A 25,728-nucleotide genomic window follows, 5' to 3' on the forward strand; every position below is an offset into this window, starting at 1 on the left:
ATCAGAATGCAGTATTTCAGAAGAAATGACAGGATAGATGTGGATTATGGCAAATGTTGGAGATGTAGTGCTTCCCATACAAATGGTGGGAGCTTAGTAGATGCAAAAGTAAATGGGAGTGTGTACACAGCTCAGTTAACAAAGAAAGAACCCAGAGGCAATGCCATGAGAACAGAGCCAGAATTAGACAAATCCAGCAATTAGTAAGAAACTGTAATACAAATGGAAAAGGCGGACAACCTGAAACATGACCAAAGGCTCTGAGTGCAATCAATTCTCATTGACTTTTGGAGGGAACAGAACAGCTAGATAGGAAAGCTGGGAATTGGAAGAAAGCTGACTTTGTTTTTGTTGTGAGAGATTTCAGGCAAGCCAGTCTCAGTAGCTTTCATGAACGGCTTTCTGTTTAGACTAATCTTTAACAAGGCACTAACTTTCAGGCAAACAACAAGAACCACCACCTCAGAAGGGGGCCACAAATCAGAGAGAGATCTCAATATGAAGGCTGGGCCAGAGCAGCTCCCTCTAGTATTTTCAGCCGCATATGAACAAAACAAAACTAAAGCCGATACAGACATATTCTGATTTATAGAAAGGAGATTTAAATAGAACAACAGAAATAATAAGGTACAACAAGCAAGCAGGAAACTGCCACCTGGACTGTCCAATTAAAGCTTCTGGAGGGCAAAGGAAAGCGAGAAGAAAAATATGTTTTACATTCTTGTTAAATTAACCAAACCCTATGGGATTATTATTATTATTATTACTGCAGTGCCTGGCCTTAGAGTTATCATGAGTGCCTGCTCACTGCCTCATTTGGGCAGCCAACTTAAGATCCTTCTGGGCTGTCATTCTGAAAAGGGAGGCATCTATGAAATAGCAGGGCTGCCGGGGTGATGCCAATTTGATTTCTAAGACAGTATGGAAATGTAGGGGGTGCCCCTGCTTCAAAAATAGAGCTGATTAACTCTATTCCCCAGTATTTTTTTATGTTTTCAAGCATAACGTTCCCCCCCCACACCTAAAAATAATAATAATCCAATTTTAAGTGAGCTGGAAAAAAAGAAAGAAATGGTGAGTCCTCCCCTCCCCAAATGCAGGCAATTTCTGCATTAAAAATGTTTCATGTATCAGGAAGTCCAGTCTACTCCATGCTTGCTGGTTTTCTAAGGAGCTGAACATGCTATGTGCATGAGTAGGCAGCTGAGTCGTATCTGCAGGGAGGCAATGGAGCATGTTTCTGATGTGCTGTCCACCAGAGCTCTAGGCCTTTCTCAGACTTCGGTCTTCTTCTTCATCTCCATGCGGTAAATAAGCTGATAGCCATCATCCCAAGCATAGATCTGCCTCTCTTTGGGGTTGTACTTCATGCTGGAGTGAGAGCCGTATCGCTTGGGGAAGTAGACCAGGGGAGCATCTTCATTTGCCATTGAGCCGCTGACATCAAAGACACACTGGATACGAGACCGGCTGGGCAGTCGCGTGTTGTACACCACATAGAGCGCACCACAGATGACAAAAGCGCTCTCTGCATTCTCCCGGGGACATGGTGTGTCCCACATTTGCTCAATGTCCAGGGTTGCAGGGTCTAGCTTGGCCAGTTCAATGTTTCTTTCATTCTCTTGTGTGGCATAAATAGCCCAGATCCCTTCCTCGTCGGCCACCAGATCAATGTAGTTATAGGATGAAAGACCAAAGACAGGGATCTGCTCCTCGGCAGGGAAAACTGAACTATCCACAATAGTCTTGTTGGCCAAGCTAAACTTGATGACCTGGAAAGTGCCGTGTCTTCGGATATAATAAAGATGGCCCCCATATACCAAGTGTCCAGTGCCGACCCATGGATAGGGTAGCTTGATGCGTGCAGCCTTTCGTGTAGCAGAGAAGAGCGTGAACTCTCTCATTCTGGGGAAGACATACACGGTGTCATTGCTAGTGCCATCAAACACATAGATCTTCTCTGAATTTCCCACTGGGTCTTTGGTCCAGAGTCCAGCAGTGCTGCCAAACCGCTTTAGGATTTTCATGGCTTTCACCTGGGACACTGTGTCACTGCAATCTATAAAGAATAGTCATAGGATAGTTAACAGTGTGCTTTGCTCTCATTCTCAAATCTATAGCACAAAACTGCAAAGGAATCGTAAAAAATAGTGTACAGACATGTGGGCAAATCACAAATTCCAGAATATTTGTCCTATTCAGAACCTGATGCCTTAATTCCTACTGTTCCCACCCCTTGCTGAATCTGAGACTCTTGGGACTGGTTTAAAATTGCATTTCCATTTCCATTCATTCGGTTGTATTGTGAAGAAGGTTGATGCCTGAAAAAGCAGTGTGTGCATAAAATACAAACATACACACATAAAATATATACCACCACCCGTCCTCTTTGTGAGCTTCCTGCAGACATCTGGTTGACAAATAGTACTAGATAAGACCAAAGACCTGTCTTCAAAGTGTCTCTTGCATTATGAAAATTGCAACTCCTAAAGTGGTAGAGACATTTGTATTCGCATTATATTCACAGAAAGAATTAATCGCATGTGGAAAATATTCTCCCAGTCCTGCTAATTCTGCACTTTTCTCTGCATGGTCCTCCCTCGTGAAAGGGAACTCAATAAATCTTGCCTCCTATTCCTTTCCCCCCACCCCTCAAAAAACATGCACCCTTTGGTGGACTAGGGGAACTGCCCTCAAAGTCTCAAATCACTGTTGAATTGAAGCTAGACTTGCTTGCTTAAAAAGCAGCCTAAACAAGACTTGGCCTTTTAGTACTAATATAGCAAGCTGTTTCTGATTTATTTCTGGCAAACTGAATTGATTCTCTCCTGGCTTTGGCATCTCTACTACATTGTGCAGCTTAGCTCTAGCAACAAAGCTTTCATCTCTATCTGTCTTGCAAGTCACTTATTTCAATAGCTGATTCTGCAGCAGAGCATACGGTTTCCATTGGCCGTCACTGAAGGTTGGGACTGAGTAGCCTCCTTGACCAGTTCTCCTCAAGGCCTAAACTTCAGGGAGAAGGTGTTTGGAAGTTGGGAGTATATTACATAGCTGTGCAGAGTTTCACAGCTGCTCCTTTTCTGATAAGGGATCATCACTGCATGGATGAATTATAGGTCTATCAATGGCAATCTTCTATGGCAGCAGCATCCATATTCAGAGGTTGCATACTGCTCATTGCCAGATGCTGGAGGAACAAGGATGGCTCACTCTATCTTGCTCTGTTTGCTTGCTTTGCAGATGCAGATAAATACTGCCAGCAATGCATACTTGAACCAAAAACATTTGTTTAGAAATTATATTTTGTGAGAATTATGACCCCAGAAATGTATTCATATACATGTTTTCATGCAGATGATATGAGGAATCATAGATTAATGCAGAAAGGGGATAGAACAGCTATGCAACTGACATGGATGAGAAACTTACAATTAATTCATGTCAAATTTATCTGTACAGTGGTGAGTGCATCTTAGCAGACTTTAATCTGGAACAAAAGGACCAAAAACAACAAAGCACTGCAGCATGACAACAGTCAGATGTGAGGAGACACACGAAGAGCTAGCAATGTGGCAAACTGACTTTCTGGAATATGGTGTGATTTGTCTCAAGGGCACACAACAATGGAGTCTGTTCCAACAGCGGAAGAAATATACTCTCCCAGCTTCCCCAATCCCTAGCCCAAATGGAAAAGTCTTTCACAGGGAAGTCAGATTTGTGAGAAGCATTGGAGGAATCGCATGACTCACAAAACATTATGCCTGGGAGAATTGCTCACTTGCAATGGCTGGGATGTGTTTTAGATACCACAGCTGCAATCTTGCTCACAGTCTGCTTAAATCTGATTGAAGCCAATGGGACTTCAGCAGCCTAACTGGGTGCAGGATTCTAACCTGCTATGTCACAACCTTACTTGTTAAAGTACACTAGTCCCTTATTTTATGGGAAGTAGCTGCTGCACATATATTGCAAAAGATCTTCCTTTCTATGTCAGGGATAACACATTGTCCCAACATTCAATCTATAATATTTTCCATCCATCCAACCCAACTGCTCAGCCATTGCTGTTGAAATTCCTGTGCAGACTGTAGTTGCACCGATGTCACAAATCCCTATTGGACAGTGCCTGTGACATTGTTTAATAATGAATTACCCTGCTCTAGCCTACTCCACTCCCTACATCATTTGGCGAGCATTAAATGTTCATTTGTTGTTGTTGTTGTTTAAAAAAATATTTAAAGGCTTTGCAGTTCCTCACAATGCATATCCACTTCCCTCCCTCCCTCCCTCCCTCCTGCTGCAGCAATGCCTCCCCATTTTGCTGCCCTCAGACTCCTTTGCCCAAAAAAGGGCAGGAAAGAAATGCAATAAAGAAAGAAAGGTTTGCTAAACAGAAGAGTCATTTTGTGAACAAAGAGACCCCTTCTTCCTTTTCACAGAACTGTGAACAGCCTTCGCAAAGTTCATGCTGCCATTTTTAACAAGCCTATCAGTTCACCTCTACTATCCAGAGGGCGGAGGGTGTGTGTGGATTGAAATAGGTGTCCAGCTCTAGACTGCATGTGATCTAGTCCCTTTTAAAAAGTCACATAGCAATATTGGCTGTATTCCTCTTCCCCAAAACACAGCTCTCACCTCTGCAACTAATCACGGATGTTTGTGCCATGGGGACAAAATATAGCACTGATGGTCAATGCTGAGGGACTTGTAGAAGAATCACACAAAGCAAAACAACCACAACCACAACAACCATTGAAGCCTGCCTTGCAGAATCATCTGGCACGGCCATTAGTATGAGTGCATGCTGTGAGGTTGTCCACTCACCTGTCATTTTGTCATACTTCTCATTCTTGCGCTTCTTGGCATTGGCAACTTGATTCTCCATTAGTTTGTCATCCACCTCCACACAGGGTGGGGCAGGATTTTGAGTTTCAAGGTAGTCCACCTCTCGCTCCAGCCGGTCCACTCGCACTGCAGTGTTTTCCACCTCTGAGCGAAGTGTTTCCCGGTCTTTCTCCACTGACTCCAGCATGGACAAAACCTTGTTCTTGAAATCCCTCAGCTCAGTGGAGTAACGGCTGCTCTGATCATGCCACTGCGTGATCCGCTCCTAAGAGAAGGAGGAAAGAAGATAAGGCACCTTAGGAATGCCCCCTTGACATGCTAAACTACTACTACTACTACTACTACTACTACTATTATTAAAATTTATATCCTGTCCTTCATTTGATGATCACAGGGTGGTTGGCAGTATTAAAAAACACAAAATTAACCTACCCAACCTGGGACTCTGGTCACCATGTAGAGTCCAGGTTACATTTGTCTTGACAGATTGCACGAACATCTAAAATCAAGAATCAGGCTCTCAAAATTGTAAGCTTGGCTTTAAAGTCCTGGCGTGTTAAGATGCCTGTTCATTTTGAGATGTTCTCATCTGCCTTTTGGATTCTTAGCCATCCCTATGCACTCTGCAGTTACATTATCAATACTTTCTGCAAACACATGCTCGTTTCTAGAGATAAGAAAACGCCATGCCTTTATTTTAGATTGAAAAAGCCTTTGTCTTGACACTTTTATTACCCTATCCTCCCAGTCAGTGAGTGCTCTGCATCCAGCTACCGATGCTCTGGATAGCTGCTGCAGGATTCTCAGATGAAGTTAGCTGATAAGCATGCAGAGTGCTGTAGAACCACTGAGTTTTGAAACAAAAGATCCAATTATGTTCTAAGGAGCTGCGACATTATGGAATGAGGAGCAAGGCTTTAAAGCCTGGCAAAACGTTTTCAGAATGTCCTTGCATTTCCACACAGGGCAGCCCAAGAGTTCCAGATCTACTACCCCAGACTCACAAAGATCAGACCACCTGCACCTACAGGCAATAACCTTCCTTAATGGTCAACAGATAACGGACAACAGACCATTATGGTTCCTTAGCTCGAACTGCAGTTCAATAATAAAAATTTTCAAACCTCTGCAGCTCTAGAGGAACCTCCCTGCCCTGCCCCAAGTTAGGTGATTGCTGTTCTTCTGTCAAAGTTAGATACTCAAGTAACTGCAGAGCCAGCACCCTTAAATCCAATCTGGAACGCACTTTGCCCTGTGCGCAACACCAGGCCCAGAGGAGACCATTCTGCTCCCATGCTCTCACCTCTAAGACAGCGAGCCTCCTCTCCATGTACTCCATTAACTGATGCTGTTGCCCGTCAACAGCATTGGCCACGATAACCAGCAGAAGCAAGGCATGTTGGGGAGCCATGGTTGCAGTACCTGGTGTCCTGCGCTTTGCCCGCAGTCTGTGAGCTGCAGTCGAGCTCACACCATTGGAATGTTTTGACAGTTTCTCCGTAAAAAAATGGGGGAGGGAGCACAGCCTCATTTGCTGCACTTTATTAAAACCAGATGGCCAGTTCTGGAGGAGAGAGGCCGCTCTATCCCATGAAGAGAACAGCTGTGAGACTTAACACTTTCACTGCCAGAATCATTCAAGCACCGAGGATGTGTGGCTGAGCAATGCCTCAATTATGGCAATTCCACTGCCTTCCATTTCAGAAGGCTTTCCCTTGACCATTGTTTGATCATTCTTGGTAACCTTTTTTAAATGTTTCTTAATCTGCTACTATATCGGCTTCTTGCTTTGGTTTCTTTTCTTGCTTTATTATTATATTTTTAACTTGCAATATTAGCCAACTTGAATTATTCCTTTTTCTGAACCAGAAAAGGGGGGGGGTGTGCAAGAACTCTCCATAAGTCTGGGTCTAGAAGATGGTAGGGAACCTCTGGTGCTCCAGAGATTGCTGGACAAGAACTCCCATCATCGCTGATCACTGGCCACATGGGCTGCTGCTGTTGGTGTCCAGCAACAGGCTTAACCTGACCCTTAAGAATAGACCCTGTTTCTCTTTATTTGAATTCCCCAAATTCCTGCTTTTATTTGTTTCACTTATGTTTATTGGTTTTACATTGTGGTTTTTTAAAATGATATTTAATATATATTGTGCACTGCTCATAGATGTACAAACGATTAAGCAGTTTATCCATGCTTTTGACTGAACAAACAAACATCCGGAAGGCTGTAGGTTCCCACTCTTCATTCAGAACCTGCAGTGCTATTAGCAATGAGATATAGACTAAACTCTTTCCTAGTATACTTGATTTATTTTTCAGCAGTAACAACCCCTAAACAAATTTCAGCTGTGATTCCTTTTTTCTTCTTTGACTTGTTTATGTAAAAACAGCATTTCAGGATGGTCGAGTCCCTTTTTCCACATCAATTGCACATATGCTGTAGGTGTGAAGGTGCAGAGATTTCTCACATCCACTGGCCATGCTCCAAACAACATGCCACAGCTGAACCTCAACAGAAAAGACAAGTTGTAGGCACATGGGCTCTGCATATGCAGTGCAGAAATCTCAGCCACATTCTATTGCCAAATTGGAGTGGACTATCCACCAGGCCAGTTGGTGGTGGTGGTGGTGGTGGTGGGTGGGTGGGTGTTTAATACTACAATCTCTCAATATAAAATACAGTAATTATGTTCTAGTTGACATAATTCCAGGATTAAAACTGCTGAGTCAAGAAAGACTGATCTTGAAGTTCCTTCCCCACCCATCTCCCTTGTTCATGTGGTTATCTGAGTGCCATTGATAGAAATGTCCATCATATAAGCCAATCCATGTACTAAATTCAATCTTCTAGGAAGCATCTAGCAGCTATTGCTTATGTACTAACGTCAAAGCCCTAGTTCTGTGTACTTACTTTGACATCAACCGGCGATCTCCTCTGTCCCTTCCATTCCCCTGATCTCATTCCATTTCTTGTTGTGAAAATCACATACTGTAAAAAGCAAGGGCAGAACATAGAAGTCTCTCCAAAATTTTGATGCTGCAGCCAAAGCAATGACTAGAAAACCACAGGGATGCTGATTTCTGGAACTAGAGTGAGATGCTATACATGGGGCAAGCTCAAATCTCTCTCTCTTACTTACACACATTCCTAGAGATGGAAAAATCACTCAATTTTTGTTTCAGTGTCTCGTTTCAGATACTGAATCTTCAGTCCTCCACATTTCTGCAGCAATTTGAGATTTTTTAATTATAAAAAATCATTAAATTTCATCAGCATTTCTGCTGATAAGCATATTTCTGCAAGCAGTTTTCCCTGATATAATGTGTTTTTGTATATGTATTTGTGTGCACAAAGTCTGGGTCTGAGAACAGCATCACAAAAATGTCAAAGAATAGCTGTGTTTCAGTTTGCATATTGGCTTGAGAAATGTGAAACAAAATCAAATTGCATCGCTTTCCTAACCCTTCATTTTGCAGGATTTCACACAGTGGGCTGTTGTATGTCTCATTCTTTGAAAAATGTGTTTTTCTCACCATCCCTCACCAAAGTCCGCCTCGGGGGCCTAATCCGTCCTGCCGGTCAATTTAATCCGACCCCCATGGCAGTATATGTCCTGGGGTAAATCCGTAAAAAATGCTCAGCAACTTCAATCCTAAAAAAAGCCCAATAACTTTGGTCAGCCCTCATGCATGTTCACTACATCAAATCTGGCCCTCTTTGAAAAAAGTTTGGGCACCTCTGTTCTAGAGGGTCTCATTTAACCTGTGTCCCAGGGAGCTTGCTTTGACATTTCATAGAAAAAATGCCCTTGTCTAGTTTCTGGTCCCCAACTGCTAGGGACATTTCTTGACTCTCTTTCTGCTAGTGTGGAGTAGAGATGTCATAGGCTAGGGATTCCTCAAGTGAGGAACCAATCTGAGGGGTTTTCCATTGTTTTTAAAAAGCACAGTTATATCACATGAGATATTTCCAGTGAGGGGTGGCTAACAAGGAGTTCAAAAGAAACAAAGTTCTTATTGAGTGTCACGGTTATATGGGCAGTCTTCAACCAGGTTCTGTGCCCTAAGAATGCTCCAAAACAAAAATATTTTGCAGTACTGGTGAGAAGTCATATTGGGCCTTATTTCTGTGCAGCCCTTTTGCTGCTTTCTTACCTTACCACCTCCCAGATTATCCTATTACTTTCCTTACATTTTGAAATAGTTTATTCAACATGGAATTTGATAGTAGATAATACTATCTGAATTGAGTGGATACATTTTGTACTCAGAATCTGATTCCCATTTATGAAGGGTGCCTAGGTACACAAATCTTGGCTTTCGCATGCTAACTAATCCTGAAAAAGTCACATATCGTTTGCAGGTGTCATCCACAATTTATACATATAGACACAGTTAATAAATGATGCCATTGCACATAAATTTTATATAGAGGAATCAGATCCCAAGTACATAGTGTATCAAGTGGCAAAACTCTTGATTTGACATAAGCAGCAAATTCTAAATGTTGGCTCAAACAATATGACAGGACCCACACATTTATGATAGAATAATGATCATCTTGCTACTCATCCTTGGGAAGTCAATGCAGTGGTGATAACTCAACAGGACCATTTAGGCCATCAATGTGGTTCAAAGTCTTGAGTTCCAGGCAGGGTGCAAGTAGGACTATTGCATGCAAGTTTTATGGAGTAAAAGAAGTAATGGGGTACTAGTTGACGAAGTGATTATGGGAAAGACAGAAGGCTCATTCATTCATTCATTCATTCATTCATTATTGAAGTCTTTAATACTACCTGGGCTACTTGAAAACACTCAACAGGGGTTTGACAGATTCAGTTGCCTCACCTGCTTTCAGAACATGCCTCCACTTCATATGCAATGCCAGAAGTGCTGGTCTTTACCCACTCGGATGCTCTACAATGGTCAGAATATGTTTTCATAGGGAATGGACCTCTGTTCTCATTCAGACATGGAACACAAAACAAGGCTTCACATCTTGCTCTAAGGCTTATGGCCAAATTAGTTTATGGTCCCTGCCATGTTGCAACTCTAGAGTAGTTTTCAAACAGAGGTTCCTAGAGTTTATCTATCATTTTTTCCAGAGAAACTCAGTAATAACAAATAAAATTCCCTGGTGCCTGCCTGCAATATGTAGATGCAAGAGAATAATCTTGGTAGCTTTAATAGAATAGTTTCCCCAGTTTTCCTACTAGAATAGTTTTCCCAGTAGTGATGTATGGAAGTGAGAGCTGGACCATAAAGAAGGCTGATCACCGAAGAATTGATGCTTTTGAATTATGGTGCTGGTGGAGACTCTTGAGAGTCCTGTGGACTGCAAGAAGATCAAACATGTCCATTCTTAAGGAAATCAGCCCTGAGTGCTCACTGAAAGGACAGATCGTGAAGCTGAGACTCCAATACTTTGGCCACCTCATGAGAAGAGAAGACTCCCTGGAAAAGACCCTGATGTTGGGAAAGATGGAGGTCACAAGGAGAAGGGGACAACAGAGGGCGAGATGGTTGGGTAGTGTTCTCGAAGCTACCAGCATGAGTCTGACCAAACTGCGGGAGGCAGTGGAAGACAGAAGTGCCTGGCGTGCTCTGGTCCATGGGGTCACGAAGAGTCGGACACGACTAAATGACTAAACAACAACAACTAGAATAGTGCACCCTATTCATTCCCATGGTTGTCCAATAGACCCAGCACCAGGGATAGTGGTGTTCCCTAGAATATGGCCCCAAATCCTCTGTTAAATTGTTCCATACAAGTCTGGTTAATATTGAGCATGTTATCTGAAGGTAGATAATCTGAAAAACCCTCCTGCCCACCCTCCACCACAAAATCCCTTTTGCTCAAAGAAAGAGCATCACTGAAAACCAGGTTTTTTTCTTAATTAAATGGTTTTTGAGCCATTTTCCCGATTCCTTGCTCCTATTCTTTATTTTATTTTATTTATTCCTTGTTGCATTTATTGCAATTATATCCCACATTTTCCTCTAAGGAGCTCAAGGTTCTTCCCACTTCTCATTTAATCCCCACAAACTGAAAAAAGGGAGATTTGAACCTTTATAATTGAGATGAAGACCACTAACATTAACTGACATTGAAACAGTAGCCAATGGACAAAAGACAAAAGTCTTGGAAAAAAATCTAACGATGGGGGAAAAAGATAGCTTTCAAAGAGAAACTGGTTTGGAAATTGCAAAAAGAGTAAAATATCTGGGGGTGAACTTAACATCTAAGAATGTGAACTTATTTAAAGATAATTATGAGAAATGTTGGTTGGAAGTGAAGAAAGATTTCGATATATGGTCTAGGCTGAGACTTTCCTTGTTAGGCCGAATTGCTGTTATTAAGATGAATGTACTGCCGAGATTGTTATTCCTGTTCCAGACATTGCAAATTTTAGACAAGATGGATTGTTTCAAGAAGTGGCAGAAAGATATATCTAAATTTGTCTGGCAGGGCAAAAAACCCAGAATAAAATTTAAGATTTTGACCGATGCAAAGGATAGAGGGGGCTTTGCCCTGCCGGACTTAAAACTTTACTATGAAGCAGCAGCTTTCTGCTGGTTGAAACCATGGCTACTTCTTGAGAATACAGATATTCTGGATCTGGAAGGTTATGACAACAACTTTGGTTGGCATGCATATCTATGGTATGACAAGGTAAAGGTACATAGAAACTTTAAAAACCATATTGTCAGGAAAGCACTGTACAATGTATGGAATAGATATAAAGATTTGTTGGAGAGTAAAACCCCCAGGTGGTTGTCACCAATGGAAGCTAAGGCGGTAAAAAGACTCAATATGGACTCAGATTGGCCAAAATATTGTGAAATTATAGAATATGATGGTGAAAACCTGAAACTACAGAGTTTTGAGAAATTGAAACCTAAAGTCCGAGACTGGTTACATTATTATCAGATTAATGAAACCTTTAAGCAGGGCAGGAAACTAGGATTTCAGAAGGAGAGGTCAAAGTTAGAAACAGAATTACTAGAACCCAATACTAAGAACCTGTCTAGAATGTATAATTTGCTGCTAAAATGGAACACACAGGATGAAACGGTTAAATCAGCTATGATTAAGTGGGCACAAGATGTTGGTCATGATATTATGTTTGCTGACTGGGAGCAGTTATGGACCACAGGTATTAAATTTACGGCATGTAGTGCCTTGAAAGAAAATATAATGAAAATGATCTATAGGTGGTACATGACCCCAGTCAAGCTTGCAAAGATATATCACTTGCCCAATAACAATTGTTGGAAGTGTAATGAATGCGAAGGAACTTTCTATCATCTTTGGTGGACCTGCCCGAAGATTAAGGCCTACTGGGAAATGATCTATAATGAAATTAAGAAAATCCTTAAGTGGACATTTATAAAGAAACCAGAGGCTTTTCTCTTGGGCATGGTGGGCCAAACGGTTCCAAAGAAAGATAGAACATTCTTTATGTACGCAACAACAGCAGCAAGAATTCTTTTGGCGAAGTATTGGAAGACTAAAGAAGTACCTACTCTGGAAGAATGGCAGACCAAGGTGACTGAATTCATGGGACTGGCAGAGATGACCGGCAGAATCCGTGACCAGAAGAGAGAGACGGTGGAAGAAGACTGGAAAAAATTTAAAATCTATCTTAAAAATTGTTGTAAAATTTCGGAATGTTAAAGATGTCAAGGGATTAGATATAAAGAATTACAGCTGTAAAAATTGAAATTTAGAAAAAAGCTCTAAAGAGAATTAAATATAAAAAGGGATGAAGGATTGCTAAAAAAATTCTAAAATAAGGATGCAGTGAAGGGGAGGTTTGGGGAAGTCGCGTTATGTTTGTTTGTTTTTTGTTTATGTTGTAAAACTAATAAAAATTATTTAAAAAAAAAAAAAAGAAACAGTAGCCAATGGAAAGAGGCCCGGAAACATTTGAGTTCAAATGCATTGCATTTGATTAAAGTGGGGGTTTTTTAATTAAAAAAAAAAACCCTCACTGACAAAGACAGTTAGAAATGAGCCACTGCTTGCCTGTATTAGCAAAGCAATCAGGTCTACAGCAAATCTCGCAATAGATCAATATCTCTCTGACAGTCTAGTAGCATTATTGTAGAATGCAAATAGTTTCTGATTAATTTCAGGAAAGAACAAGTTCCCTTTTTCTGGAGCTTCAAGGTCACATGCCCTGCCACTGGACAAGCAGGAATGGCTCGCAATGCTTGCCTGTAAGGAGCAGCTGATTTGCCTGCCCAAGAGAGAAGTCAGGGCTCTACACCAAATCAGATCAGTGGCCCATCTAGCTCTGCATAGTGTGCACTAACTGGCACCAGCTCCTGTCCTGTTTCCAGTTGTACCTGGAGATGCCAGGGATTGATCCTGGATCTTCTGCATGCAATGCATCTGCTGAACTACAACCCTCCCTGCGAGGAGAGAAATGAAATGGCAGGTTTGCTTATGTAGATAACTCTCCCCACACTATTACTCCCACCATCATCACAAGGGTAGCACTGCATTTGAGTTCCAAATGTTCATCTTTGGTAGGGTAAAAAGAAGGGGGAAGTACAGTAGCATATCCAGTATTTCTTTCTAGGTTCTGCTACAAAATTTAACATGAAATTGTTGTAAACAAAAATTGCCCTTTTCCTTTATGGGGTATCCAAGAGCCCATGTAGAGTCCTTACATAGGTTCCCTATTGGTAGGAGAAAATAACAGAGGCCAACCAGAGAATATTGAGAAGCAAAGCAGCTAGTAAGCTGGATCATTATTGATCTGTTGCAACAGGGTGCTCCCCCTACACGCAGGAGAGGAGGAGGACCCAGGCCATTCTTTTGTAGTGATAAATACTTATTTCCTGGGCCAGGTCACAGGCTCACACCCTATTCATATCTTAAATGTGTCCTTAAGACAGGATTTGTGAGGAAAGAGACAATGGGGAGGTTTCCCACTTTGACCTTGCAGAGAAAATATTTGGTCAGTTTAGGAATCAAAATGGTTCCAGGTTGGCCTTCCTGTGCTGATCTATGTATGTGCTTGGTTGGTACACTTATGAACATTACCATATATCTAAGACCATAAAATTCCTATCACAATATGAGCTAGAGATTCATTTGGTCCCCCGCCAGCAATACCAAACCACTGCTGCTCTTTTTGGCGTGCATTTATTTTTCCATGATAGGTCACTTGCCTTTAAAGCAGCATTATTGGGCAGCCAATTTTGTGCACTTCAGATGTTTTAGCATTCCAGCTGCCATTCTTGCCGTTGATTGGCTATGCAGAGTTGTTTTCCAACAGCTTCCGGAGGCCACCATGTTGGCTACCCCAGTCTGCTGGGTAAACAAAGCAGTTCTACATTTTTCTACCTCTTTGACTTTTGTGTAAGATAGCTTTTACTCAAAGGCTTATGGTGCCACCTAGAGGCTGCACCAAAATCATTTCAATATTATGCCATCTAAATAAATGCAAACTTTAGCAGAGGCTCTGTAACTTGCTATAAGGACAAGATTACTTTTCATTAGATAGTCTTGCCTCTTTTCAAGCAGCTGAAAAGGCCCTTTATGTGTGGTATGTTTTTTTCTTTTCTAAATGTACTGAATAAGGTGGTCACTTCCTTATCTCGACAACAGAGGAAATGCATCACCAAAAATGACAAAAAAATGAAATGAAATGTTCATATGCTCATTGATATATAAAGATGCAAATTTAGAAATGAGTAGAATCAATTTTGGGTTTTTATCTTGCAATTTTATGCTGCAAACTTCCCTGAGATCTACGAATATAGAGTGGTATGCAAATTTAATAAATAAAACAATTTTTTAAAAATTGAAATACATCTCACATCATAGTGGAATGACCATAACCAGATGGCCTATAATGCCTGGCTCATTCTGCTGCCCAGGTGTTTTCATTTAGTCCTGTCTGACCCTTTGTGACCCCAGAGACCAGAGCATGCCAAGCACACATGTCTTCCACTGCCTCCCGCAGTTTGGTCAAACTCATATTCATAGCTTCGAGAACACTGTCCAACCATCTAGTCCTTTGTTGTCCCCTCCTCCTTGTGCCCTCAGTCTTTTGCTGCCCAGGTACTAACTGCTAAAAGCAACTTCTAGGCCCCTGCTCTTCCTTGTATGGTCCTTTATCTTCAAACCAAACTCAATTCAGATCATCTTTCAAACAGGTGTTTGCAGGGGATGCCCTTGAATACAAAACAGTCTTATGTAAAGTAGACCAGCCTAGCACTAAAGCAGTGCTGGTTAGGCTTATGACAGGTAGATATAATTAAGCAAGGCTTAATTTGAGCCAGGGCTCCAGACTCCAACTTTCAGTATTAGGGCACTTGCATGCATCTGTCGGACAAGGCACCCCCTGCAAACACCTTTTCCTTACACCGCTGTGACAGTTCTCCACAGACTGAATATAGAAGCACATGAGATAATACACTAGAAACTGTTCCATTAGCTGAGACCTTAATGAGGAACATAGCATTCTTCCAGCTAGGTTAACGCGTCCCGGGTAACATGGTTTACCTATCAGCGTTTTTCTCAAGATCTCATATGCATTGAACACCACAGTCTGTTTCAAGAACTGGTGCAACATTGTGAAATTTGGAGCTCCATTACACATGCTTTTGGAGGTGTCCCCCCAGTACAAATAGCCTAACAGGAAATTATGGTACTTCTGAGAATAAGCAGAGAGGAGCAGAGTTGACCAGACATTGTGGTTTCCAGATCTGATCCCCATTTCCTTTCATTATATGTAGTGGAAACAATTTGATAAAGGATTAGAGCAGGTGGGGCCAAAGCCATGCCCTCCAAATCTTGATGGACTACAGTTCCCATAATCCTTGACCACTAACCTTGGTGGCTGATGGGAGTTGGAAGTTTAGCAACGTTCAGAGGGCACCACATTGGCTACTACTAGAGCAGAGGAATGGCCAGATTTGGGAAGGAGGGCAGGGGAGATTGTGCAGGTAATTACTTCTAATGTAAACATCTGTTCATACACCTCCATAAAGAACAATGCACATTCACAAGAATGCAAACACATAAATGGTAATTTCCAGATTATTCACTATAATGCTCAGAAAAGCTAGGGATGTCATACGTCCGGAATGTCCCAGGCATAGCCAGTATTCAGCCCACTTAAACAGCATCCGGGCGGAAATTGATGAAATGTCCAGGAAAATCCAGACTTATGGCAGCCCATGTTGGAAGTGTAGATTTTGGCGAATTTTGTTCAAAAACCCTTCTTAAAAGATATTTTGCAAAAAAAAAAGCTCAACAACTTTGGCCCGAAAAAGCTCAACAAGGTTTCATAGTCCTGATATTTATAGCAAAGTACCCCAACCCAAATAAGCAACAAGGACTTTTAAGTATTTGCTGTTTTCACAACTTTGGTGTTTGAACTACCAACTCTCACCCTAGCCTACCTCTCAGGGCTGTCGTGAAGATAAAGGGGGAAAGGGAATAGGGAATACTGGATGGAATCCCATGTCACAGGGTGACAAATACCCCACCTGCACAAATATTTCAGCTTGCCAGACACAATGATCCCCATTTCTCCCCACCCCCAAACCACTGTAAGCTGCTGCAGTTCATAAGGTATTTTATTGTTTTTGTCAATTCATTTTGTATGCATATTTGTGTATTGTGTTTAATGATTACCCGCTTCTCACTGGCAGGTCCCTGGGCATGTTACCAACATTTAAAGGTCAATGTTAAAAACAGTTAAAAGTGTCACAGGAATAGAGTGGGTCCTGAAAACCCCACCTCTCAGATGTTGAAGGCCAGATTAAAGATGGTTACTGTATATTAATAAATAACAGCTCATTAATGACAAGCAGACGAGTAGTCATGCGGGGGTGGGAAGGGAACATAGCAAATAAAAGAGGAGGGCCTGCAATAGCACCATTTTCTTTTCTCGGTAGGAAGGAAACCTCATTTCAAGGGAGTTGCTTCTGCATAAGACATTTCTGTTGTGTTCTGTAAAGGGCAGCACACTGGTGAATGAATGAAGGAAATAACGTGGACATGAAAAAAGTGCTTCAACAACCAGTATCCTCCCCCATCCAGCTTCTCCTGCTGCTCTGGGAGGAGCGTAGGTCTGTGTATTCCTTCCTTCCTTCCTTCCTTCCATTCCTTAGCAACAATGATTAAATGTCCTTAGCAATGGTGTTGCCTGCCAAGTGCTCAAACATTAGAGCTGTATCTGTGCATCGGGAGGTTCGGCTGGCACCTTCATTACACACCTGTAGGCGCCTGGTGAAAATGTTCCTCTTCAAGCAGGCCTTTGGCTGATTGGCATCCAATGCCCTATTGAATGCGTTGTTCTTGTTTTTACTATGTGTTTTGTAGTTTATATATTGCAATTTTATGTTGTGAACTGACCTGAGATCTGATGTAGGGCAGTATACAGATTTAATTGAAACTGCAGCAGCAAAGAATCGGGGGGGGGGCTCCTGGCCTTAACCTCCCCCTAATATTATCCCTTTTACCTTCCAGCAGCCCTGCAAACACATACAGGGGCATGCACAAACCCACCCACACTCCCAATACAATATTTAGGGCTCCACATCAACTATCCAGAGTATTAGTTGACTCTTTATTTTGGTACACAGGAAGCTGCCTTATACAGAGCCAGACCATTGGTTCATTCTAGACAAGTGCAATGACTATCCGTTGCCCTCTGGGGTTTCTTGCCCCAACAATACCTAAAGATGTCATAGACTGAACTTGGGACCTTATGCATGCAAAGCGGATGCTCTACCACTGAGATTAAAATTTTCCCAATTTTTTATTTTTAAAGGAAATATTTCAATCAGACCTTGGGACTTGTAACCATAAAACACGAGTCATAAAACAGCAAATGAATAGAGTACAGAAAATTAACCCTTTTTATTGATGCATTGCAATTGTTCTACATTTTTACCATATTATGTAGAAAATACTTAAAATACAAGCTACTTTGTAAAACCAAAGACAAACATTGAATCCAAAGATAAACTATGTTTTCACAATGGACCATTTTCCCATATAGTTAGTATTAAATTTTTTTAAATATCTGTATTTCCTTTTGTTAAAATGATTTTTACATTACCCCCTAAGTACATTGGCAATACAAACATAGATCAGTAATTGTCAGAAACTACCTTTATCTAGCGGATTGTAAAAAGGAAGAGCACAACCAGAAAAAATTTAAATGCTACACAGTAAACTAGCATATCAAATACATTTAATAAAGTAGGAATTCCATTGCAATACCAAGGATTCAAGCAGAAATACTAACATTACATATAATGCACTGCTACATGTAGTGAGTTAGATAATAGTTCAAGCTGAATCTGAAATCACACATTATATAAAGTTTAGCAACAAACAACTATGTCAACATGCGGCACCATTCATAAGTTAAAAATTAAAATGAAAAAGCAGGGCTGTGCCAATCCAATCACCTAGAAGCAATTTAATTTCATGTATTTTTTAAATTAAAAAACTGAGTCAGAGGTATAGTGCTGCACTGGTCAACTATGTGCAAGCAGTAAAGCTCTGAAGTTGATTTTGCAGTGGAGTATCAATAGCTGTGAGATGAGAGTTCAGCTGTCAGGGACAACACTAAGGAATTGGTTTAACTCATCTCAAGAGTGACTAGGTGAAACATTTTATCTTATTATAAAAAAGGCAAATTACTGTGCAACCCCCACCACCGGCTGCAGAACTGAACAGTTGCACAGATGCAAGTCCCACAGATTTCAACAGGACTTGCACACATTCAGCTGCGTGCAAAAATGCAGCCCCAGCATTTAAGTGTTTAATTTTACGTAAAACGTTGCTTTTGCTAAAATAGTATGTTCACATATAGACTGCACAGCTATTGCCTTACATCTCTCCATCCGCAGGGAGGCAAGCTGGATATTGCAATGGGAGAAAAGGATAGGGCCTAAGGCCTAATTCTCACAAACAGCAAATGCAGTTCAGTGTGTGACTTGAGACTAACACGAAGCCAATGTTGTGTCATACATCATTTTCTGCATGCTTTGGGGGGGGGGAGATTATAATTAGCTTGACACTTTTTATGTGCAGGGAATTATGCTTTTGGGGGTGTGGAGGTGGTATGCCAGAACATCCCATCATGTGCACCCCCACCTACAGCCCAAAGTAAAAGGAGTCCAGGCACAGGGTTTGCAACCACATCTGCTCTTTGTGAAAACGAGGCCTTGGTCGGGCAGAACCATTAGAACAGGCCTGGCTAGTTTCAGAGCAATAACACAAACTCCGGCCCTCCAGATGTTTGGGGCTCCAACTCTCATCATCCCTCATCACTGGTTCTGTTAGTTAGGGATGATGAGAGTTGCGAGTCCCAAACATCTGGAGGGCTAGAGTTTGCCTATGACAGTCTAGACTGACCTTGAAGAATTGCCTCAGATATTAAAAAAAACATTTTGTTGCTCTGAAACTAGCCAGAGCAACAAAATGACCTTAAATGGTTCTTATCCCTTAAAAGGACAATTAAAGCCCATCAGAGTTACGGGATAAGAAGCATTTCTAAAGATTGTCTAGACCAGGCATAGGCAAACTCTGGCCCTCCAGATGTTTGGGACTACAATTCCCATCATCCCCGACCACTGGTCCTCTTAGCTAGGGATGATGAGAGTTGGAGTCCCAAACATCTGGAGGGCCAGAGTTTGCCTATGCCATTAACTCTGATGGGCTTTAATTGTCCTTTTAAGTCAGGGGTAGGGGACCTGTGGGTTTCTTACATGCAAAATGTTTAAAGCAGGAAGGGGGGAGGCCTGTAGCAACTGGGTTTTAAAAACACTCAAGTAGTAGATTTCCAATGTAAAGATGGCTTTCAGTTAAAATTTTAGGGAAACTTTCAGACCAGCATTTTGCATTTACTTCCCTAAAATTTTAACTGAAAGCCTTCTTTACATTAATCCACTGCTTGAGTGTTTTTAAAACCCAATTTCAAAAACACTCTTCAGGATTTCTGCGAGGTGCATTATGATTTTATCTCTTTGGGTAGAAAGGCACAACTCTGCCCTTAAAGGTCTTGCCATAGAATTTGGGGAGGAAAAATTAAAAATGGGCGTGGCACCAAGCAAGAAACCATTTTGATAATGTTACAGCAACAGAAAGTGTTGTTGACACCAATGATGTAAAAAAAAGAAGAAATGCCTTTTTACTCTTTTCCTCTGTATTGATATCTTTTCCTCTGTATTAATCTTGGAAAAGATTAAAAAGAACTGAGAGCAAAAGTACAGTAAAAGGTTCACAGCTAGTTACGGTGTTAACCAAACACTCTCCTATTGCCAAAAACAACAGATTCCTCATTATAAAGGAAAACTGTAAGGCTTGTGGTCCACAAACTTAATGCCACTTTCCCCAGTAGGACTAAGATCACTGAAGGAAGGAAATGCACACCATCAGCAGGCCAGTTTAAGTGTGCTTTTGTACCACACTTGATTTTCTGGGTTCTGTCAAACTACTGTTTCATTTCACCACTGCCATTATCTAGAGAATGATCTTGTCCAAATGGAGAATAAACTGGTTTGGAGAGTGGTATTGCTACAGCAATAAAAGGCTTTGACAGCCTTGAAAACCCAGTTCGTATTCTGTCTAGTCTGGATCATAAGGCTAGTTAGTTTTGGTACATTACAAAGAATTCAGAAATGAAGAGCCCATTTCTGAAAAATGCATGATAGCATGCTATAGCCTTGCCCAAATGTGAACAGGGCAATAACCCTGACCCTACTGTTTCAGAAATGGGCTCTTCATTTCTGAATTCTTTGTAATGTACTAAAACTAACTAGCCTTATGATCCACACTAGACAGAATACGAACTGGGGTTTCAAGGCTGTCAAAGCCTCTTATTGCTGTAGCAATACCACTCTCCAAGGCAGTTTATTCTCCATTTCGACAAGATCATCCTCTACACAACAACAGTGGTAAAGTGAACAGTAGTTTGACAGAATCCAGAAAATGAAGTGTGGTACAAAAGCTCACTTAAACTGGCCTGCTGATGGTGTGCATTTCCTTACAATACCAAGTGCTACAGCTCTCAAATCTTCCCCAAAGCGCCACATTACTAGTGGTGTTAAATAAAACTTCAGAATATTATGTGCTTTCCAGCAGGCTCTCTTTGGTATAAAAGTTCTTAACACCAAACTAGTAATATTTTACAAGAAACAATCTGCTACACACAAGGGGGAGAAATATAATGTCACAATATAATTTATGGGAAAGTAATTGCACATGCTTAATTACCTCTGCAACATCAGATAAATTTCCCAATGCATTCCCAGCACAATACCCTATTAAAGATGCATCGACAGCTAACAGTATAGGTAATATCGGGGGTGGGGTGGGGAAAACTTTACTCCAAATAAAATACCTAGGACACAAACATTCATGCATCACCATTGTTTGTAAAGCCATGGTTTCTCAGATTCATGTATATGTAGATTTCCTCAATTGCTCAATGTAGTTGTAAAGCCAAGGTTTCCGATTCCCTGGTTTACTGACCGATAGTCAACCATGACTTGTCCATTCAGACATAACACTAACCCACTGTTAAGAAACATAGTTTGGCAAAATGAATGGACAAGTCATGGTGATGCACGAATTGACAATGACTTAGTCACTGCTCTGCCTCCTTAAGACTGCTGAGCAATTGAGGAGGAAACCTACATATACATGAATCTGAGTGCACAGAGGACAGAAAATAAACGCAGACAAGCAGCTCTGTACCATCAGTTTTAAACTATGGTTAGCAGAAACCATGTTTGGCTTTGATGTCTGAACTGAGGCTATCAATTTCAGTTGGAATGTGTTTAGCACACCCTTAAATTTCTAGCTGAAATCAACAGACGTGAAATACTTAGCTCTGGCCAGATCATTTATGTTGGCATTGAAACTTAAAGCAACCTTTTTTTACCACTTATGTATCCTCAGTTGGATACGCTCAATGAATTGCTTCAGTTTGACGGAGAGCGGAGGGGCTTGCTGGTCCATCATAAGGCAAGCTCACTGTAAACTCTAGTCACACTACATAATCATTTAAGGCACTACAATATTTGGGGGTGGGGGTGGGGGACACACCAGTCACACATACCTGTGCAAAACAAATCAGAAGGTATCCTTGTCTCTCATGCGGCTCCATTTTTCTCTCTCTCAGTGCTACAGTGATGAGCTCTAGACAATTGCATTATTTCACATACATTCCAACATGTATCAACTCATTTTGGTTTAAATACAAAGGAATAGATAAATTTCATCCCCAGAAACATTTAAGAGTTAGACGAACACTAAGTACAGAGTTCAAGTATAACCACTACACATTTTGATTACAAAGACAGAACATTTGGGATTAGCAGGAAATTTTGCTTGTTATATTTTGTTCTAATCAATATGTACATATTTCATTTTCTGTAAAATATTAAAACACCACCATTACAAAACTTCTAAAATAGTTTTAAATTCAGTAATAAACCTTTAAAATCTGCAATTTATGTGTCATGTTTTTGCAATTCCTACATGCACTTACTGTATACAAGTCTTAATAAGAGCGCTTTAAAGTTTTCTGCCAAGAAGATCCCAGAGGGATATGCAGGAGTATAAAAAGTTGTACATATCAGTAGGTTGATGTTTTGGTGAATTTTGGATTCCTCAGATAACTAGATCAGGAAATGAAAGATATGAAGGGAAAGAGACCCTTGCATTTCTGGGATAGGAATCCAGCTCCAAACGTTATTTTAAAAAATCAAACTGAAAGGGTGTAATTGTCTTAGCTCCTGATGAAGTCTATGGAAATGAACAGGTGATGCGTTATCTCCTATTCAATTCAGCAAGTCCCAATCAGAAGAAGTTCCCAGTGGCTCCTGCCCTCAAGTCATAATGCAAACCTATGCATTTTCAGCACAGAACAAGAGCTTTCCGGCAAAACAGTCAAAAACCATAGTCTAGGCTGTGATCACACATACAACAGAAAGTAAATTCATACTTTCTGCGGTTGTTGTTTTTTTAAAATTCAACTTTATTTTAGCGATTCATACATTAAATTTTTAAAACAAGAGGGAAAAGATTTATGGTGTAAATGGAGACTGATAATAAAAATTGCTACACTAGCTTTAAACAAAAGACAATTAAAACCAAGAAACTGGGGAGCGAAATATATAGATATATATATATACATATATAAAATATACACACAGAGAAATGAGAAGGTAACTGCTTTTGCAGAATTCAGCTATTGCCTATCAAGAATGTGAATTACAAAATTAACTTTAAAATACTAACTCAAGTTTATAAATCTGCCCTAGCAACCTAGAGTTAAATGTGCATTTTTAGTGGCAATATGGATTTGTGCAAGCTGCTAAAATAATTTAAACAAGTACTAAGGTAAGTTTAAGAGTTAAAAAAATCCAGCCTTTTCACAAAGTCCTTGGTTTCCTTTCCCCATTTGATTAAGATAACAATAGCTTTAAATAAACGGGGGTTCAGGCCTTTGATGTTGTTTTTTTAAAGCATCCATGAAAGTTTAACTGTAAAATCTGAATGTGAATATGACTCAAAAGGTTCTGCCCGGTGTTTACCTGAGCTTTCCCCCAAATAGCAGGGCTCCACCAAGTGACAACCCGACTCTAGACAGCATACAGAGAATTGTCAACAAGAGGAAGGTGGTCCCATTATTCTCCTCCGATTCTGCAGATGTTCCTGTTGTGGAGCTGTTAGAATATTGCGAAACCCACTGCAGAGCTCATCACTTCTACGATCAAGTTGAAAACAATTACCATTAATCCCTGCCCAAGAGCTACAAGTAAGAGTACTGATTAATCTTGGTAGGACTCAGTGGGTATCCAGTGTAAATAGCAGATCCTCTGGAAGCACCAATATAGGATTGGGTGGCAAACTGATGCTGATACTGAGCAGGTGCTACATTGGCAGAGGTTAGCAAGCTGGGCCCCACACTGACTGGGACCTGGTGCACAAGAGTGCTCGGGTGGGTTGTGTATGTGGTGTGCCGGGAAGAGCCCTGAGGGGAAAAGAGATGCGCGATGGAGTTGGTGGAGCCCAGAGTGGCAGCAGTAGTGGGTGCGTAGGTGTACATGTGAGGCTGGCTCGCCGTTGCTGCTGCCAAGTGGGGATGCACTGGGCTACTATGCTGGAACGTGTAGGGAGCCTGAGCGATCGTTGTTGGCAGGGGAGCGACATAGGCCTGTTGTCTCCGTGGAGCTGGGTTTCCACTTCTCTCTTGTGAAGCCAGTACAGTTCCTTGCTGGTTCTGCAAAGTAGGGGGAAAGTGCAATGGATAAAACATTCAGACGGACATTATTCAAAGAACCCGTATTAGGAGCCATCCATGTAGATGAACAATTTTGAAGGGCTAAGATGGAACAGACTTGTTCTCTGTTGTTCCAAAGGGCAGGACGGAAATTAAAGAGCAGAAGATTTTGGCTAAACATTAGGAGGAACTGAAGAGCTATAAAACAATGAACAGAGGTTCTTTGCTGGAAGGATTTAAAGCAGGGGCTGGACAACCATTTCTCTGGGGTGCTGCTGTTGCATCCTGCATTGCAGATACTCCACTAAGAAAGTGGTTGGAGTAGATTACCTCCAAATTCTAAATATTCTAAAATTATCAATGCTTATTCTGAAGCGACAAACTTATGGCACAAGCCAACTTTGGTTTCAGCTCTAACGAGAGATAGATATTACTTAGAACTGCTCAATATGGCATCAAGTTGTAGCACAAAATGTTTAGCTGGAAACTCAAGAGGAAGACAGTATGATAGCCTAGCTTGAAAACCAAGATTTTTTGACACTGCACTCTCCCCAGCACTGAATCCAGCTCAAAGTCTAGATACCACAGCAACTCAAAAACCTTTCATATAGTAGAGGTTCCTGGAATGTGCTGGAAGGAACAATGTGTGGCAGATCTGGTGCACAGGCTTTATTTTGGCCCCAAACTGTAGGAACATGAAGTACAAACAGAATTGACAACTGAATTCAAATCTGCCTGAATACAGGTGACTCCCCACTTATGTGGGGGTTACGTTCTGGGCCCCTGTGTGCATTAAGTGAAATGGCTCACAAGGAGACATTCCTCGTGGTTCCCGAGAAGACCCTCCCCAGAGCCCAAAGAGGACCTCTTCATGCCCTGGGGAGGGTGTCCTTGCAAGCCATGAGGGCACTCCAGTGCTCCCCACTTCCAGGTTCCCCGCGCCATGCATGTGTGGTCGCGCACAAGTGGGGACTTGCCTCTACTACCCCTTGCAATTCCCATCTATAGCAGCTCCCTTGTGCTTCATCATTTGGAGTATTTCTCACTGTTCAGCTTCACGAGTCATTGCTAATGTCCAACACCACAGCAGGATCTACAGCCAGTATTCATCTGAAAGGAGAGCCCTGATTACCTGGCTAAGGTTGAGCGGCTGTACACCATTTGTCACCACCCGGTGTTGCCGGTATCCTGTTGGCGTGATACAGCACCCTGATGCTTGTCCACTTACAGACGCCACCGGCTTGGTCTTGCTCAGGCTACTCAGGACACCTGCAATGTTAAATCAGCGTTTAGTCCACAAGATAGCCTCACTTTGTAAAGGAGCTGGAACTAGATATTGTGGTTGGAAACCAGCATAGACTATGAATTCCCCCACCCCCTTGCCACAATAAACAGCAGATTCATGTCATATTAAAAACTACTTCTGCTAGTACCCTCCATTTTAAAACTGATTTGCCATGCAGCATGGCGATAATAAATTGAACTGTACACTTTATTCCAAGTGTGGTCACAGATTTCTATGAAGGTATTACAAAAATAGCAGTTATCAGAACTTTTATTGCTCCAAAACTGCTCCCTCCACAAAACAAAGTTTGAAACTGGGGAA

The 25,728-nt window shown here is 41.4% G+C and overlaps 2 protein-coding genes across 6 annotated transcripts in view; both read right to left on the minus strand.

Annotated features, from left to right (window-relative positions):
* Positions 1-569: 569 nt before the first annotated feature.
* OLFML3 (olfactomedin like 3) lies at positions 570-6,347 on the minus strand. The gene is made up of 3 exons (XM_081866457.1): positions 6,152-6,347; positions 4,828-5,113; positions 570-2,059 (listed from the first exon to the last, which is right to left on the minus strand). Exons 1-3 carry the CDS (start codon positions 6,257-6,259, stop codon positions 1,275-1,277), a joined length of 1,179 nt encoding a protein of 392 aa, XP_081722583.1. The 5' UTR covers positions 6,260-6,347; the 3' UTR covers positions 570-1,274.
* A 15,524-nt stretch (positions 6,348-21,871) lies between these two features.
* The window catches only part of HIPK1 (homeodomain interacting protein kinase 1), a 39,374-nt gene continuing 35,517 nt past the window's right edge, over positions 21,872-25,728 (minus strand). For all 5 annotated transcript variants that reach the window (XM_081866718.1, XM_081866717.1, XM_081866716.1 and 2 more), the window contains 2 exons: positions 25,255-25,391; positions 21,872-24,122 (listed from right to left, as the gene is read on the minus strand). In XM_081866718.1, the coding sequence (XP_081722844.1) occupies positions 23,652-24,122; positions 25,255-25,391 (608 nt within the window). In that variant the 3' untranslated portion in view covers positions 21,872-23,651. The remainder of the gene's footprint in view (positions 24,123-25,254; positions 25,392-25,728) is intronic.

The sequence above is a fragment of the Podarcis erhardii genome, assembly GCF_964252035.2.
Source record: "Podarcis erhardii genome assembly, chromosome: 6".
Taxonomy (NCBI): Eukaryota; Metazoa; Chordata; class Lepidosauria; order Squamata; family Lacertidae; genus Podarcis; species Podarcis erhardii.

Coding starts and splice junctions, on each gene's coding strand:
- OLFML3 (XM_081866457.1), bottom strand. CDS start 6,259: ATGGCTCCCCAACATGCCTTGCTTCTGCTGGTTATCGTGGCCAATGCT. Junction 5,114..6,151: donor GGAGGCTCGCTGTCTTAGAG/GTGAGAGCATGG, acceptor TCCTTCTCTTAG/GAGCGGATCACGCAGTGGCA. Junction 2,060..4,827: donor GAAGTATGACAAAATGACAG/GTGAGTGGACAA, acceptor TATTCTTTATAG/ATTGCAGTGACACAGTGTCC.